Below are 17,983 nucleotides of genomic sequence, written 5' to 3'. Positions count from 1 at the left end.
GGATCTGGTAGGAGAGTGGAGTGGGCCATGGGAGAAAGGGGAGGAACACCAGAGGTGGTGATGGGCAGGAGAAAAAGGGGTAAGAAGGGAGCCAGAATGGGGAAATGAAGAAAAAAGGGAGAGAGGAAGAAATCTCTGGAAGTTAGAGAAATCTGTGCTCATGTCGTCAGGTTGGAGGTTACCCAGACTGAGGTTTTGTCTTTCTAACCCAAGAGTGGCCTCATTGTGGCAGTAGAGGCGGCCATGGATCAACACTTTGGAATGGAAATGGGAAGAGAAATTAAGATGGCTGGCCACTGGGAACTCATGATTTAATGAGTGAGAAATCAGATTCATTCAGTAAAGTTGGGAACTGGCGCTTTAGTGAGACATGCGGATGGGGAGGTGACTTCATTGACCAGCATGAAACTTGCCTGGCTTTTTCTTGATCATGTTCTCTGCTTCAACTGCGGTGATAGCGGAGACCGTTGTGAATACGTGTGCACAGTGGGCTGTTGCTCTTTCTATGCAGTAGCGATGGTAGATCTGTCTTTCTCCTGCTTCCCTGTCAACATCAAACTGTTTCCAAAACAGAGAAAGTGGGAATGAACAAGCTTGAATTATTCAGCCAGTGTAAAATCAGACCCTTCCATCCTCCAACTCCACACCAACTAATAAAACACCAATACTACACAAATAATTTGTCTTTTCATCACTGAGAAATCATGAAATAGCACAAGATCATTGTTAGAATCTACAGTTACAATTCTGCAGCCATTATGTATTACAATCAGATTTGACAAACTAACATTTACTTCAAGATTAGATGTCCTAACAAAGGGTTGCCCTGACTGTAAAAAAAGGTCAGTAAAGCCCAAAAGGCCAATAGCAGAAGACAGCCATTTTCCATTGCAGTTTGATTATTAATTTCCATTGATGGGCAGATCCCCAAAGGCCAGAGCACTCCACAAATGTCAGTTTTAAGGAGAAAGCAGCAAGGCTTCCATGTCAATGACAGCTGCTGAGGGATATAGTACATTTGACGAGACTAAATGCCCAATGCTGCTCTGAGCACTTTACTTCCGAGACAAACATTGTATAAGCACAAGCATAAAAAACTAACTTAAAATTCTGTAAAAGAGATAGACACAAATTTACAATATGTACGAGAGGTTTAAACACCAATTCTGGCAAGGATGTGCTCTGTTCCAGTCTTACCGGAAACATTGAGCACTTTAGCACAAGCTTCCTAAAAAGCATTACAAGATTACTGTTACAGAAATAACTACTTTGTTAACAGCCTTTAGGTGCATAGATTTTAAATATAAACAAAACGCAAAGAAACAATTCTCTCCTTTGTGAGAAGGTCAGCTGATTAAAAATAAAATATCAGGCATAGTCTCTGTCTTTTTTTTCCCCACCGAGAAAATTAATCTCAGGGCAGCACAGTGACACATGTACTTCAACAATAAATTTCCTTGGAACATTTTTCCGCACCGCCTTGTAGGGATTGCCAGATTTCAAGCACTACTTAAATGAACTCAGTCCCCATCACACATCCAGACCCTCAATCATCTCTGGGGTAACATTGTTATCTCACCTGCCCCTCAATTCCTTTATACAGTATTTATAACCCTCCATTATTGAGACTGCCAAGGTAAACGTCCTTTCAATCTCCTCTTTTCAAGGCCTTCAATACACTGTCGCTTAGACTCGTCCTTTGAAAGAAATTCACTTCCAACCTATATACATTCCTTACTGTAATTTACAGTACATTTTATGTATTGCTTTCTACCACTGCCACAAGATAACTAATGGGATTGAGGTAAAGAAATCGACCTTGAATGAATAACAGGGCAGCCTAATTATGCTCCTATGCCTTATTTATAATAAATCCAATCCTGATTCTATCCCACTGTTATAAGACTATTAAATAGTTTCCTAATACTTTAAATTATGAGGTGGAGTCCAATCAACCTCATTAGATCTTGTAATCTTATAGTTTACCTACGCTGCACCCACACCGTAGCTTTCCCTTGCACCGTTATTGTTTTACCTTTTCCTGTATGAATCTGATCTGTATAATACGCAGGGCAAACCTTTCACGGCACCTTGATACATATGACAATAAACCTGTTCCTATTCATTTTATAGGATATTTATCAGAACTTCACTGAGTGACCACTTTATTTGGTACCTCCTGTAACAGTGTATGTTCCTGTCTTCTGCAGCTGTAGTCTATTCACTTCAGGGTTTGATGTCTTGTGCATTCAGAGATGCTCTACTGCGCACCTCTGTTGTAGCGCATGGTTATTTGAGTTACTGTCACTTTGCCAGTTTGAACTAGTCTGGCCCTTCTCCACTGACCACTCTCATTTAATGGCGTTTTCACCCACTGAACTGCCATTCAGTGGATTTTTTTTTTTTTTTATTTGCTTTTTGCTCCACTCCATAAGCTCTAGAGACTGTGTGAAAATTCCAGGGGATCAGTAGTTTGAGGTACTCAAACTACACCATCTGGCACCAAAGTCACTTAGATCACATTTCTTTCCCATTCGGAGGTTGAGCCTGAACAACTGAACCTTTTGACCATGTGCATATGCTTTTATGCATCGGGTTGCAGTCACATGATGGGGTGATTTGCATTAACAAGGTGTCCAGGTGTACCTAAAGCGGCCACTGAGTGTAGATTCATCAGGACTCTCTCCAACCTCCACATACTTGCCTTGCAAGGACAAGTCTGCAAGGCTAGATTGCAAGTCTGGCTAGATTGCAGATTCTCACTCAGCACAAGCACCTCCAGCCACCTACCCACCAGTTATGTACCACAGATACAATATAGAGCCTGCCATATACTTAACTCAGGCCCAAATACAGAAACAGATTTCTTTAAAACATATAAATCATTATTACCAAAGGAATAGATACCAAGTCAAACTAGGAGAATTCTGACTGTACTCATTCAGCTTCACACATTAACATTTGCTCTCTATTCAGCTGCAATCTTTCATTTATTAACTTCCAGCTCTTGAATAGTCTTCCTTTGACTTAATTTGTCATATTTATTTTAAGTCTCTTCTTGCTTGATCCCATTTTTTTAAAATATAAAAAAAAGTCATCCCTGCACCTATAGATTGTGTAAAGTAGTGGTCACTAACCTTTTTAAGCCCAAGTGAAAGGCAAAATCGACCGACTAAATCGTTTAGAGAAAAAAATCAGCTCAGATTGTACTTCCAACTTGAGGCCCTTTATTTGGTCTAATTGTATTTTAATTACATAAAATGCTTTTGTCAAACTTTCAAATTTAACCAAGAAAGCACTGTAACTAGCATATCAAACAGGCCATAGCAGCATGGAGCTCATCCAATAACGTCCTGAATAAGCGGTGCTGAAGCGCTTTTGCTCGAATCAAGTTTATCAGTTTGGCCACCAGTGTCATTACATGAGGAAAGTCCACAACCTTCCCAGCCAAGGCCTGCTGATGAGTCAGAGTGATAATCCAGGAATTCGGGAAAATCAGGGTCATCACGGCACAGTATTATAAAACCAACACGCACACCGCGCATTGCTGGGGCCCCATCAGTAGTAATTGCCACCAGTTTATGAATGGAGATGTCATTTTTACGGACTTTTTAAAAAAAAACTCATTGTAAATATCCTCACCTACTGTTCTCTCCTTTAAGTGCAAAAGAGTGAGTAAGTCCTCTTTTGTAAAATCCTGGAAAGCCATTCTGATTAATACAACAAACTGAGCTGTTTGCATTACATCCAGGGATTCATCAAGTTGTTGTGAAAAATATTCACAGAGTGACAGGTCCTTTAACACTTGTAGGTCCACGTCCTCTTAGCAGCATGTTTGCTGGGCCTTCAACCCCGACTTCAGCTCCTCAACTTTCCCGGTATTGGTAAACTTACTGAGACACCAGTATAAGTTTCAGGGGTATGCAAGCTAATGACACCACTGTTTTTGTTTCCCCATTTCTTGTACATTTGGGGAATGTTGGAATTTAAAGGGAAAGAAGGGTTGTAATGTGAGCAGTATAAAGGTAAGTTAATACCAATTAGGATCATGGTAATATAGCAATACACCCACTACGGAAACTGTTCATAAAGAGAGATTGTTTCCGGGGTTGCAGGGTTTTCCTTCCGGTGCGCATTAGTGACAACCTCTGTATTTGAATATTGTTTTACCATCCTAGATAAAGTTGTTCCTTTTGGGCACGAAGTTGTCGAGTGGTCCATTTTCAAAGTAGAAGTTACTACATATTTGCATCAAAAGGTATATCAGGCATAATTTTTTTTTCAGGATCTACTGGGAAAGTCTCAAAGATCAACTGGTCGAACACAATCGACTGGTTGGCGACCACTAATGTAAAGAATTGAACTCCTGTTCACTAACATAAGCATTCCAGGGATCTTGATATGTGTGGACCTTTCACTTTATGAATATACTTGCCAAAAATATAATCAAATACAGTGGAATCTGGTTAATTGGGACACATCAGGACCAGTCCATTTTGGCACAATTAAGCAGCTGCTTCAGTTAGCCTAAGTTTCATGAAAATAGTCAAGGTATACAAAAGACAAACTGAGTAACAAATTATGCCTGTAAATGAAATACAGAATAAATTAGAGAACTATCAATATTACTCAATACGAGTGATCTGTGTATTAGTTTCTAACAGTTATTGACGGAAGAATTTATCCAGTGTGCATTATGTGGCTGTGTTCTTTTAACCGTAAATGAACAACAGCAGTGTAGATAATGCCTTCAAACTATTCCTTCAAGGATTGCATCTTCCAAACGCTCATTATCATTGTAACACTCGAAGTGGTTGCTGATACCTTCAAATTCTTCATAATTTCTAACTTGTAGTGAAAATTTCATTTTCACTCCTGAATATTTCTGCCATCTCCAAACCTGAATACTTGGAACAGCAGCAAGCAAAACAGTTCTGAATTTTCCAGTCCTGAAGAAGGGTCTCAGTCTGAAATGACAACTGTTGGTTCATTTCCATGGAAGCTGCCTGATCTGCTGAGTTCCTCCAGCATTGTGTGCATTTGGATTTCTAGCAGCCGCAGGTTGTCCTTCTGCTCATTACTCACCCCTTTACAGGGAGGAACTGGAGGCTTTAGAAAAGAAGCAGAAGAGGTTTTCCAGGATGCTGCCTGGATTTGAGGGCCTGAGCCATAAGGAAATGTTGGACAAACTTGGGTTGGCTTTTTCTGGAATGGAGTCGGAGAGAATTTATAAAATTGTGGAAAGCCAGAGACAGAAGAGACGGTCAGAATATTTTTCACTGGGTAGAAATGTCAAGCAGTACAGGACATTGATTAAAGGTGAGAGAGGGAGATTTTAGGAAAGTGAGCAAGGTAGTTTTTAATTTTAATATACATAGAGCGTGTGGAAGGGGCTGCTAAGCTAGTGTGGAAACAGAAAGGATATTTAGAGGCTGTTAGATAGGCACGTAGAGCTGACCGGGGTGTAGTGGCATCAGCACCAGACTTTGAGGCAAGTGGTCCAGGTTCGAATCTGGCTTGCTCATTGCATGCTTTTATCTGTGCTTGAGCAGCAAGCGAGCAACTCTGCCTTGTTTTATAAAGACAAAATGCTAAAGAAAAGGCAAGGTTGCTGCCTGATGCACCGCAAGGCGTGGAGAGGAACAACATAGATAAGCACATGAATAAGCAGGGAATGGAAAGATTTGGATCATGTGCAGACAGAAGTGATTCAATTTAATTTGGCATCATGCTCTGTGTGGACATTGAGAACAGAGGGGCCTGTTGCTGCATTATACTGCTCCATAACTGGGGGGGGGGGAAATCACCCATTCTTTTGAACTCCAAAGAAAACAGATTTCACCATCTAAAATGGAGGAGCAGCATTTGGGATGGTACCGACAACCTCAGACCCAGGTATCAGAAGAAGGTGTAGCCTACGTAAATGATGGAAGGCTTCAGACTAAAAACCTACCCATCCCATCTGGGCACTTTCTGCCCCGTGTGTGGCAGAGTCTCTGCTTCCTATATTTGCCCAAGTCAGCCACCTAGGAACACCCAAACCTGGAAAGGAAACATCATCCTGCTGACAAAGAACTGTCCAGGGAGAAGATAAATAATAATGACCATTAAACTGTTGTTAATGTTCCCATGTGCATGAGGACCTTTCCCTTCCTGAAGGGAGAGATCAGTGATTTGGAAATAGGCGAGTGCCTTCCTTAAGCTGTTTTTAACTAAAAGTCAAGATTCCTTATATTTGTGTGTCATTGATCACTGCAGTTCAATTGTACAAAACACCAAATTGATAGTTTTGAAGTAAATCATTAGGAACGAATCAAATTATTTTGCCCAATTCACAGTTAGTTTTGTGCATCTCCCAAATTTTGGCTTCCAATTCTGCCCCTCATCAAACCAAATCTTGACAGATTCTCATGCACCTTGACAATTTAACTTGGCCTCTCGACAGCAATACCGATTGAGCCTTTCCATACCAATATTCTCATTCCAACTTATGGCCATCATGCATTCAAAATTTAAAAGCAACACATTGGCCAATTTGCATATATATCAACCAAAGGGAACTAGCATAGCTTTAATCTGGAACAGGATCTTACTTCAACTCCCTGCATCCCAGGTGTTTTATTCATATACTGAACTCTCACATCTCTACAATAGCACACATCGTTTCCCCAAGAGAACTAACCACCAGTGAACTCGACCAGAGTTCTCTTTCCATTAACACAGAGAAAGAGCTTGCTATTCCAAAGGTGTTTGGATTTCCCTGTGTAATGTAACAATACCTTTCTCAACACTGATTCACGGGTGAAGGCTCAGCAACAAAGGATTTTCTTTGCAAAGGAAAAATGTTGGCAAGTAAATCTACCTGTTCTATGAAAATAATAGAGATACTCAGCACTCAGCAGGGCAGGCAGTTTCTGAGGTGGGAGGAACAAGGTTAACATGCTAAACCAATATCCTTCAATATTAATGTTTACTTTTTGCTTTTCAATTACAAATTCCCTGCATCCTGCCTTCCAGAAATGCAAACATTGAAGTACAGCTCTTCAATCCAGTGGGATTTCCATTTTTCTATGGCCTGAGTTCAATCCAGTGACAGACCGCTCTCGAGCGTGCTCTCCATCCGTGCCGTGTTGATGTCTAGCTCACAACTCAGCCTCTTTTAAAAAAAAACACTGCCACCTCCAGTTTAAATTCTCATACAGAATATTGTGGAGGATCAAAAACCCAAACCTGGCTCTCACATCAGTTTACCTTTTGACTAATTGTTATCCAAAATTATTTCCACAGCAGCAATTCTTTGGAAACACCAAATGCAATTGTATATATCATACAAAATATATTAATGATTTAGACGAGGGAATTAAATGCAGCATCTCCAAGTTTGCGGATGACACGAAGCTGGGCAGCAGTGTTAGCTGTGAGGAGAATGCTGAGAGGATGCAGGGTGACTTGGATAGGTTACGTGAGTGGGCAAATTCATGGCAGATGCAATTTAATGTGGATAAATGTGAGGTTATCCACTTTGGTTGCAAGAACAGGAAAACAGATTATTATCTGAACGGTGGCCAATTAGGAAAAGGGGAGATGCAACGAGACCTGGGTGTCATTGTACACCAGTCATTGAAGGTGGGCATGCAGGTACAGCAGGCGGTGAAAAAGGCGAATGGTATGTTGGCATTCATAGCAAAAGGATTCGAGTACAGGAGCAGGGAGGTTCTACTGCAGTTGTACAAGGCCTTGGTGAGACCACACCTGGAGTATTGTGTGCAGTTTTGGTCCCCTAATCTGAGGAAAGACATTCTTGCCGTAGAGGGAGTACACAGAAGGTTCACCAGATTGATTCCTGGGATGGCAGGACTTTCATATGAAGAAAGACTGGATCGACTAGGCTTATACTCACTGGAATTTAGAAGATTGAGGGGGGATCTTATTGAAACGTATGAAATTCTAAAGGGATTGGACAGGCTAGATGCAGGAAGAATGTTCCTGACATTGGGGAAGTCCAGAACGAGGGGGTCACAGTTTAAGGATAAAGGGCAAGCCTTTTAGGACCGAGATGAGGAGAAACTTCTTCATACAGAGAGTGGTGAATCTGTGGAATTCACTGCCACAGGAAGCAGTTGAGGCCAGTTCATTGGCTATATTTAAGAGAGAGTTAGATATGGCCCTTGTGGCTAAAGGGATCAGGGGGTATGGAGAGAAGGCAGGTACAGGGTTCTGAGTTGGATGATCAGCCATGATCATACCGAATGGTGGTGCAGGCTCGAAGGGCCAAATGGCCTACTCCTGCACCTATTTTCTATGTTTCTATGTTAATTGTGTCAACTGAATAACCACAGTCTCTGTCCTATCACAGATGCTCCCCCATTACCACTAACCCTTCCCTTCTCTGCTATTCCAAACAATTTTTTTCCTATTTTCCCCTCAGTTCTATTGGTCTGAAACTCCAGTTGTGTTCCTCTCTCCATAAATACTGTCCAACCCGCAGAGTTTTCCCAGTGGTTTGTTGGATTTCAGTTTGTGCTTTTCACACCACTTCAGGATAAGCCAACAAGCTTTCTTTTGGCCCGCACCATATTAATTGTCCCTAGTTTTTGGGATGAGTGTGGGGAGACCTGATAGGAACAAAATAAAATGGGATTAATGTAAATAGGTGCCAGATGGTCAGTACAGTGGACTGAACAGCTCATTTCAGACAAAAACAATTCAGAATGAAGCAGAATTCATGGATGGAAGAAAAACAAAGCATTTACTCTGGAGATTGTACATCTACATCAATTTAATGTTTTTGGAGAATACTTAAAGAAACAAGAAACACATATTCAATCCATTCTAGACTGAGCTCTTCTTCCTACATTTAATTTAGGGCACATCTGTAGTCACAATAGCTCTTTTCTATAGGGCTGAACCTTTCAGCTGACATCAGCATCTGTCAGTGATACTGTCAAAAAACAAAGTTGTATATATTGTACTTCATGAAAAGTAATTTCTAATGTTCACTCCAATTCTATGGTTATATTCCCTTGACCTTGATAACTCCCTTGTGGTAAAGTTTTTCGAGGGGTTAGGGATGAAACATGCCAACTCCTGCCTGAGGAGTGACTTGGATACACTCCAATTTGCCTATCACAGCAGGTGCACAGCAAACGCCAATTCATTAGCTCTTCACTCAACCTGGAACATTTGGATAGTGGAGATGCATACATCAGGATGCTCTTCATTGACTATAGTTCTATATTAAGCGATACCATTCCCTCAAAACTAATCAATAAGTTCTAAGACCTAGGCCTCAATATATCCTTAAACAACTGAATCCTCGATTTTCTCACTTGCAAACCCCAGTCAGCAAAAACATCTCTAAAATCACCATTAACACAGGTACACTAAAAGGTACCTGCTCTACTCACTTTATACTTATGACTGAGACCAAGTACAGCTCCAAGTTAGCTGGCAAAACCATTGTCGTTGGCCAACTCAAACAGCATATAGAAGGGAGACTGAAAATCTGGCTGAACGGTGCTACAAAAACAACCTCTCACTCAATGTCAGCAAACCCAAAGAGCTGCTTATTGACTACAGGAGGAAAAAACTGGAGGTCCTCATTAGGGGTGGAGAGGGTAAACAACTTTAAATTCTCATCATTTCAGAAGATTTGTCCTGGGTTCAGCACATGACTGCTATTACAGAGAACGCACAACATAGCCTCTACTTTCTTAGAAGTTTGCACAGATTCGGCACATCAAAATCTTTGATAAATTTCTATTGATGCACGTTAGAGAGTATACTGACTGGTTGCATTATAGTGTGGTACGGAAACATTTTCCCTTGAATAGAAAAATCCTACAGAAAGTATTGGATACAGCCCAGTCGATCATGGGCAAAGCCATCCCCTCCAGTGTACATCTGAAAGGAATGCTGCATCTATTAAGGAACCCCACCATCCGGGCCATGCTCTTTTCTCCCTTCTGCCATCAGGAAGGAGCTACAGTTCCCACACCAGCAGGCTCAGGAACACTCATTCCTCCTCACCCAGCAAACTCTTGAACTGGAGGAAACAGCCCACTCACACCAACACTAAAATAATTCCACAATCTATGGATTTACTCTCAAAGACTCTACAACTCATGTTCAGTATTTATTACTTACTCATCATTATTGTTTTTTAAATCCTTTTTTATATTTGCAGGCTATCTTTTGCACATTGGTTATTTGTCCATCTTTGTTGTGTGCAGTTTTTCATAGACTCCCGTTTCTTTGCAGTTACAAGGAATGCCCGCAAGAAAGTGAATCTCAGCCTAGTACAGTATATGGTGACATATGTACTTTGAACTTTGATTTACTCAAAGAAATTACGTTCTCCACATCGATCCTAACAAATCTCTTTTTAAAACTCAAAAGGATATTTCTCTACATCCATCCTAACAAACTTTCTTTTTTTTAAAAAATAAAACACTTCAGTGCTCATCAGCACCAGGTAACAAACATATTTAGCTTAGTGTAGAAACTATTCAGTCCCATGTTTGATAAAACAATAAATAACTCTTTGCACATTGTACAAGTCACCAATCTAAATTATGCAGCTTTATAATTTCAAGTACATTTTTAACACACCCACTTCCAACCAATATCAGCAACAATAAGCAAATCTCTTGTGAGTGCTGCAGCATTTATGGAGGGGCATAAATGTCGATGTTTTGGTCCAAAACCCCTCATTAGGTCCTGATGAAGCGTCTCAGCCTGAGACAGTCGTTATCTACCCCCCCCCCCCCCTCCCCAATAGATGCTACTCGACTTCCTGAGTTCCTCCAGCATTTTGTGTGTTGTTCTGGATTTCCAGAATCTGCAGAATCTCTTGTGTTTATAAACTTCCTGTGATGTTGGACCTAGGCAGTCGAGGTTAAATGAGTTAACACTCGATTGATTAGTGACTGGCAATTTCTTTCAAGTTACAGAGATAGCAAGTTGACATATATTTAAAAAATGTAGATAAATAATGTATTTTTAAAAAAGAGCATTCAAACCCTCAAGGAATGCTTTCAATCCTTAAGAAACCCAGTTGGGACTCAATAGCAAATTGAAATACAACAATAATGCAAAAATATTGATATGGAGAAGAAAGATAAACAAGTTTAAATTTACTGGTATTTTAAGGAAAAGTGATAATTTTCCAGGTTTGTATTAATAATGTATTAAAATAAGTTGATACTGTTATGGGGAGGACTTTGTTCTCCAGCGATGTTACTATTGCACTGAAGATCACTTCAAATATCTCCCACTATAACCTCAGAACATGCCAGTCCCTGTATCATGGCATCAATTTATTGCATGATCAGTCTCAAAATTAATATCAGAAACCATCATATTATTTTCCTAGGCTATATTAGTGCTCTTGATGGCTGAAGAATGTCCTAAATGGGCAAGTTTTGAGCTGTCAGGCTGGACAGAAGTAGGGACCTCTTGTCAGAGAGGCATCGCAGCAGTAATACAGAAGGACAGGAAGGAGAACCTGGCAAATCTTAGGGCACAGGTCATAAGAAAGGGAATATATTTAACCTTGCATTTGAAAGCAAACGGATTGAATTCTAGACAATGGTGAAGGCAGTCATGCTCACTCACTTGGCTGGCCAATCGGTCAATATAATACATCACTAATGGAAGGCATCAGCTGACTACAGATGGTCACAGCACAAAGCAATTTGCAGCAAACAATACCACACCATTATCTATGCTATGAGGAAACAGGGAACCCATTTGTGTGCTCAGAAAAGTGAAAACGAAGAACAAGTTCCTCCAGCATAGAGTTAGAGTCATACAGACTAGAATAAAAGCCCTTCAGCTCAGCAAATCTGTACTGCTGACAATCAAGAATCCATTTACAGTAGCCTACCATGCAGGGATGGGGGTGTGTTCACTAGCTGAAATAATTAACATCCCTCATGCATCACCTTCGTACCTGTCCATTCTAAACTTGTAAATCTCACTGTTAGAACGAATTCTCATGGAAAGCCACACCCTTGAATGTAATTGTGAGGATTTCCAGTTGCCAAGCAACCATCCACAGGGTGCAGAAGCACAATTGACAGGTCCATCACATGCAGCACTGGTAGCAGTGATGCAACAACTTTCAAGGTCCACCTGCGTGGTGTGGGTAAGCTTGTTCTGCAGTTAACTTACCACACTGGGAAATGAGAAACAGGTTCAAATCCCACCAGGGCAAATGCAAAATTTAAACTCAATTAATGACAACATACACAAAAATGGTGAAGGAACTCAGCAAGTCAAGCAACATCTATGGAGAGGCATAAACAATCAACGTTTTGGGCTGAGACCCATCAGTGTTTTAGAGAGAGTAGTGGAAGCAGAGTCACTGACAGGAATTAAGTGTCCAGAAAAACACTTGAATTGGTGAGACCAAGTGCCAAAGGTCGGATTAATGCAAATGAATGGGTGCAGAGGGCTGAATGGCCTGTTTCTATGCTGCATGACTCAGAACTACCCATCTACACTCAGTGGCCACTTTTTTTTGGGTACACCTGCTCATTAATGCTGGTATCCAATCAGCCAAACATGTGGCAGCAACTCAATGCATAAAAGCACACAGACATGGTCAAGAGACTCAGTTGTTCAGACCAAGTATCAGAATGGGGAAGATATGTGATCCAAGTGACTTTGACCATGGCCTGATTATTGGTGTTGGATGGGGTAGAGTATCTCATACTGTTGATCTCCTGGGATTTTGTCTTTTTTTTAAAAAAGTTAAACACAGTCTGTAGCACTTACAGAGAATGATGCAAAAACCAAGAACATCCAGCGAGTAGCAGTTCTGTGAGTGAAATGGCCTCGTTAATGAGAGAGGTCAAAGGTAAAAGGCCAGACTGGTTCAAGCTGACAGGAAGGTGACAGTAACTCAAAACCATACTAGGTTAAAATAGTGGTGTGCAGGTTAGCATGTATGAACGCGCAACATGTCAAACCTTGCAGTGGAAGGGCCACAGTAGCAGACAACCATGTACATGCACTCAGTGACCACTTCACTAGACACAGGTGGCACGTAATAACATGGCCACTGAGCGAAATTACTAATTTCCTAAAACTTACTAATGCCCTTTGGACAGACAGTCCGACCAGTATGGTTACAGATACACACTGTTCAGGACAATTAAGGACAGACAATAAAAGCTGACTTTGCTAGTGATGCCCAGATCCCAAAATATACAAATCATTGTTAGCACCAAGTACTCAAACCTTTACAGCTAAAAGGCCAAATTAATCATAATTCCTGCCTCCAGGCTAATATTTTCCTTACTCATTAAAAGCTGCAGCATGGTGCTATAATCCTACCTCTTAAGCCAACATTATGCTTGGATGTCGAGTTTGCTCTCAGCAGTGTATTGGTTTTCCATAAACACACACGAGTGTGTTGACACATCACTTCCAGCCTCATGCACATCATTCAACAGCCCTACTCTCAGCAAAAGTTTGCATAACAAACCAGTGTCTAAACATACAGTATGTGCAAAAGTCTTAGGCATGTATATATAGCTACGGTGCCCGAGACTTTTGCACAGTACTGTAGTAATTTTAAGTATTGCACTGTACTGCTGATGCAAAATTCATGAAAAATGTGGCCGATGATACACCCAATTCTGATATGTGACTATTTTGTCTCAGAATGGGGAGGGGGCATGAAGAGGGGAAATCATGAGTTGGAAAGGGGAACGGAGAGGGGAGGGAGCAGGAAGCACCAGCAAGACATTTTGGAATCATCAATATCCTTTTGCTTGGAATCAAATGGACCTTGCCTCGTGTCTCAGGGTTGGATGCGTCTGCAACCACACCACCCTCTGCCCCTAACACTTCTCTGCCAACTGCCCCACACCCTACCCACGGAGCTTCATCCTTTTCTCCCTACAGATTTACAAACTCACTCCACTCCAAGTTGACAAATACAGTACAAGGTGGAAATCTTAGGCTCCCTAGATATACATGTGCCCAAGATGTTTGCACAGTATTATACAATTTTTGAAAGGACAAGAAATATAGGCAGTGCCAAAAGGTGAAAGACATCCCCAACAGTGTAAACCAATTTCCATATACATCCAGTGAAGTCACAGTGGTCGGGCGATTAAAAGCTTACCTTGTCGAGTTGGTTGTAAAAGTCAGTGTTGCCAGCACACAAATACCTGCCCAGCAATGTGGCGTGGGTGGTGAAGATTGTTGCGATGGGATACTTTTGTACTCTGCTCAGAATCAATCCAACACCCGCCTGCCACTCGTGAAAGTGGGCAATGATGTTGGGCTTGTCATGGAATTGTTCAGCAAGCTGAAATGATGAAAAATGCAAGCTGTGACTAGATTGATTACAAACAAACCAACTCAGCAAGAATCAGTGGGTAAAAATGCATCAATATGTCCAGGTACGATTCTTCTTAAGAACAAAAAGAGTGGAGATCTTTATAAATTTACAAAGCGCTATGTTTTCCATTTCTTTGATGTTGCTTGTAGAATTTGTACATGAGTAGGGGTTCCCAATCTGGGATCCATAGTCCCCTTGCTTAATGGTATTGGTCCATGGCACAAGAAAGGCTGGGAATCCCTATACATGAATGAGGCACACACCAGGGTAGACAGGACTGATGGGGTTTCTCTTCTGACAAACCTAATGGGCCAAATGCCCTCATTATGTATCACAATAAGTAATTTATAAATACCTACCAGGCCTTTATCTGTTACCAATTCAAGACTAAATTCATAGCTCCACTACGTACTTTTCCCCCCTATTGTGTTGGGTTTGAATATCAACCAACACAGGCTATGGTGTAACCAGGAAACTATACTTAATACAAATAGATTTTGCTATAATCTATATTGTTTGCATTAAAATAAATGTCAGCAACCCATCTGCCAAGGTTGGGCTCAGATACTTTGGACTGGATCTTGACATTGAAATTGGACATAAAAAGCAGAAGGTTCAAGTTGATTCATTCGGTTTTGTCTGACCTGAACCTCATTTCCATTCATTCACCCCTGTCCTATGCCAGTAAAGTGTTATTTTAATAGCTTACACTTCAATCTGTTAGGCATTGGGTGGCTTCCAATCTTATCAGAACAAGGTTCACTTGCCACACTCCTCCAGCTCCTTAAAACACATGGTCATCGGGCCTTGGGAAATAGATCTTTTCTCTTTGAAATAGAACAACCACAGTTCATGAACAATATGCCCTGATACAGTCCCATTTGAAGATGCTCCTACATCAATTATACTATTACACACATTAGTTTCCAGAATTTGCCTCCAAGGACAAATCACAGCAGCTTCAGAAAAATGATGAGTGGGTGAAGGTGAACCAGAGCTGTTACCAAGGCCAAGATACCTCTTTCAAAAAGAAGGCAGTTAAAAATCCAAAAATTATAGCGTCATTTGATTCGCCATCATAATGTGGGATGCCAATGTTGCAAGCATCCCAGAATTCTCCTTTCCATTTGTCCAGGTTCCATGTTGCCGATCCAATGTCAAAGAGCAGTACGCATGGGTTACCCTCGATCAACCATCTGCCGAAACAAACCTGGAAACAAAGATTGCAGGAATCAGAGGAGAGTGATTCAGATTAGAAACATGTTTTTAATTAAAATAACATTTTTACTCAAGTTATCTGATCCTTGACTTTTGTCAAATATTACTAAAACTGCTTCCATCAAAGTACCAACCTCTGCTGGTGTTTATCCACATCAGGATCTGCCTACACTCAAACTGGTCCTGATGCATTCTCTTGACCTGAAACATTGACACATCTTTGGTTCTGTTGAATGTTAAATGCTTCTGTTGCATCCTGATGCATCTACAATCCACAATTATTTTGGGGGGGTGGGGGGAGAATTCAAGAATGAGGCATTAAACTTGTTGCTTATTGCCATTTTATTAAGTGTTACAAGAGCAAAGAAAAATAAGTTATGGTCATCTCATACTCAGACTGGAGATTACAAAATTCTGGTGATAGAAATTAACCTATGAAATAGCCATATTCAAGAGGCATATCATCTGCTACAGAAAACCAAGCTGCTTCTAGAAAAATACAGAAGCAACTACCGTAAATACTGAAATATTCACTAATTATATGTATTAGGTGATTATATAAAAATTTAAGCATAGAAATAAGAAAAATAACAATTTTACATCCCAATCCTCCACTTCAAGTATTCTGGTATTTTTTTTGTTCTAGATCCCAGCAACAGTTGTCGCTTGTCTACATTCAAACATTTTCATGTCACTTGCTTGTACAAAGCAATTTTCCCCATTCCTTAAAGGAGATGCTCTAAATTTTTTAATCGTTTAGTAATGCTCCCAATAGATCACTGATACTTTTTTTAAAAAATGCTTGATTTGTTGCACTTACTATGATAAAAACCAAGAAAAAAAGCTGAACACTTGCATGAAAGCACCAACGCCACTTGAACAGAAAATCCCACGGAGAGCAGAGGATACAGCCCAGGTCATCACAGGAAAACCCCTCCCATCACTGAGCACATCTACAAGGACAGCTGTCACAAGAGTGCAGCATCCATCATCAAGAACCCCTGGCACCCAGGGCATACTCTCTTCTCACTGCTGCCATTTGGAATGAAGTACAGAAGCCTTGGGTCCCATACCACTAGGTTCAGGAACAATTATTACCCCTCAACTAGCATGGATAACTCCACTCACCTCAACAATGAACTGATTTCTCACTTTCAAGGACTATGCAACTGATGTTCTCAAAATTAATTATTTTTTCTTTTTGGATTTTCACAATTCATTGCCTTTTGCACATTGGTTATTTGTCCATCTTAGTTTGAGTCATTTTTCATTGAACACTGCCATGGACAGTCCCAAATCCAGTTGTGAACAAAGGAGAGTTGGGCATGGGGCTAGCAAACCCCATCCTGTAAAATCCCAGTGCTACAGAAAGAACAGAACCTCCAAGGACTTCATTTCTGGGAGAGGAATGATTACCAAGACAAGCTTCACTAGGAAAGACTTGAAAGACTGGCCCAGGACAGAGGTCTCCAGGGAGCTGCTATCGGCAGTAGGGGTGATGGTTTTTCATTGATTCCACTGTGTTTCTTTGATTCTACTATGAACGCCCACAAGAAAATGAATCTCGGGGCTAGTATACTGTGGCACATGTAATTTGATAACGAGTTTACTTTGAAATCAGGAACAAGAATTGAGAATAATGGAAATATTCAATAGATTAGGCAGCATCTGTGAAGGAAGAACATTACTATTGTGTTAATGATTAGATTTGGGAGAAGTTGTAAATATTTAAGTTGCAGAGAGAGAAGAAGAGTAGAGAAAACAAAGTATAAACCCCAAGGTAGACCAAATGATACAAGCTGTGGTATCAGAGTAGGAGTGCTACAGCAAAGTAATGCGATTGGCCACTGGGAGCTCAGAGTCACTGTTGCATTCTGGGAAAGGATGTTCTTCAATCAAGCTGCAACTTTTACACCAGTTTCTGATAGATGGATTGCATTTGTGGATTTCCAGCACCCACCCTCCTTTAACCAAACCACTGCTTGAGATACTCACATTCCTTTTGATCTCGATACTTCTCTGCAACTTAACACGTTTCATTTCTACCTTTGCATTGATGTGAGACATCAACTGTTCCGTTTTCCACAGACTGAGAGCAGCTAGTTAGGGCACGGTTTCCAGCAGGACCATATTAACCAGCCAATGTAATGGAAAGGCCATGCTTTATAGCTCAAGACAAAAAAAATTAAACCAATTTTAAGAACTCCTCCCCAAAAGATTCATAACTCCTGCCATCATTAAGACTGAAATTAAATTGAGTGAAGGTAAAAGACTTAAAATATTGCTACTTAATTATTAATGAGACACTCATTTGAGAGAGTGCCTAGAGTCAAAGTAGTTTGAGAACACATCTGTCCTTTGCAGCTTGCATACAAACTAGGGGAGTGTTGATGGATTGTGCAGTGTTGG

The 17,983-nt window shown here is 40.7% G+C and overlaps 1 protein-coding gene across 2 annotated transcripts in view; it reads right to left on the bottom strand.

Annotated features, from left to right (window-relative positions):
- gys2 (glycogen synthase 2) overlaps positions 1–17,983 on the bottom strand; it is an 81,508-nt gene that overhangs the window by 50,044 nt on the left and 13,481 nt on the right. For both annotated transcript variants that reach the window (XM_073066122.1, XM_073066123.1), the window contains exons 3-5: positions 15,375–15,566; positions 14,138–14,323; positions 414–558 (exon numbers count right to left, since the gene is read on the bottom strand). In XM_073066122.1, coding sequence (XP_072922223.1) covers positions 414–558; positions 14,138–14,323; positions 15,375–15,566 — 523 coding nt within the window. The remainder of the gene's footprint in view (positions 1–413; positions 559–14,137; positions 14,324–15,374; positions 15,567–17,983) is intronic.

This window comes from Hemitrygon akajei, chromosome 14 (assembly GCF_048418815.1).
Source record: "Hemitrygon akajei chromosome 14, sHemAka1.3, whole genome shotgun sequence".
Classification (NCBI taxonomy): Eukaryota; Metazoa; Chordata; class Chondrichthyes; order Myliobatiformes; family Dasyatidae; genus Hemitrygon; species Hemitrygon akajei.
The sequence above is the reverse complement of the archived record's forward strand: the minus strand, read 5'-3'. Positions and strand labels throughout refer to the sequence as shown.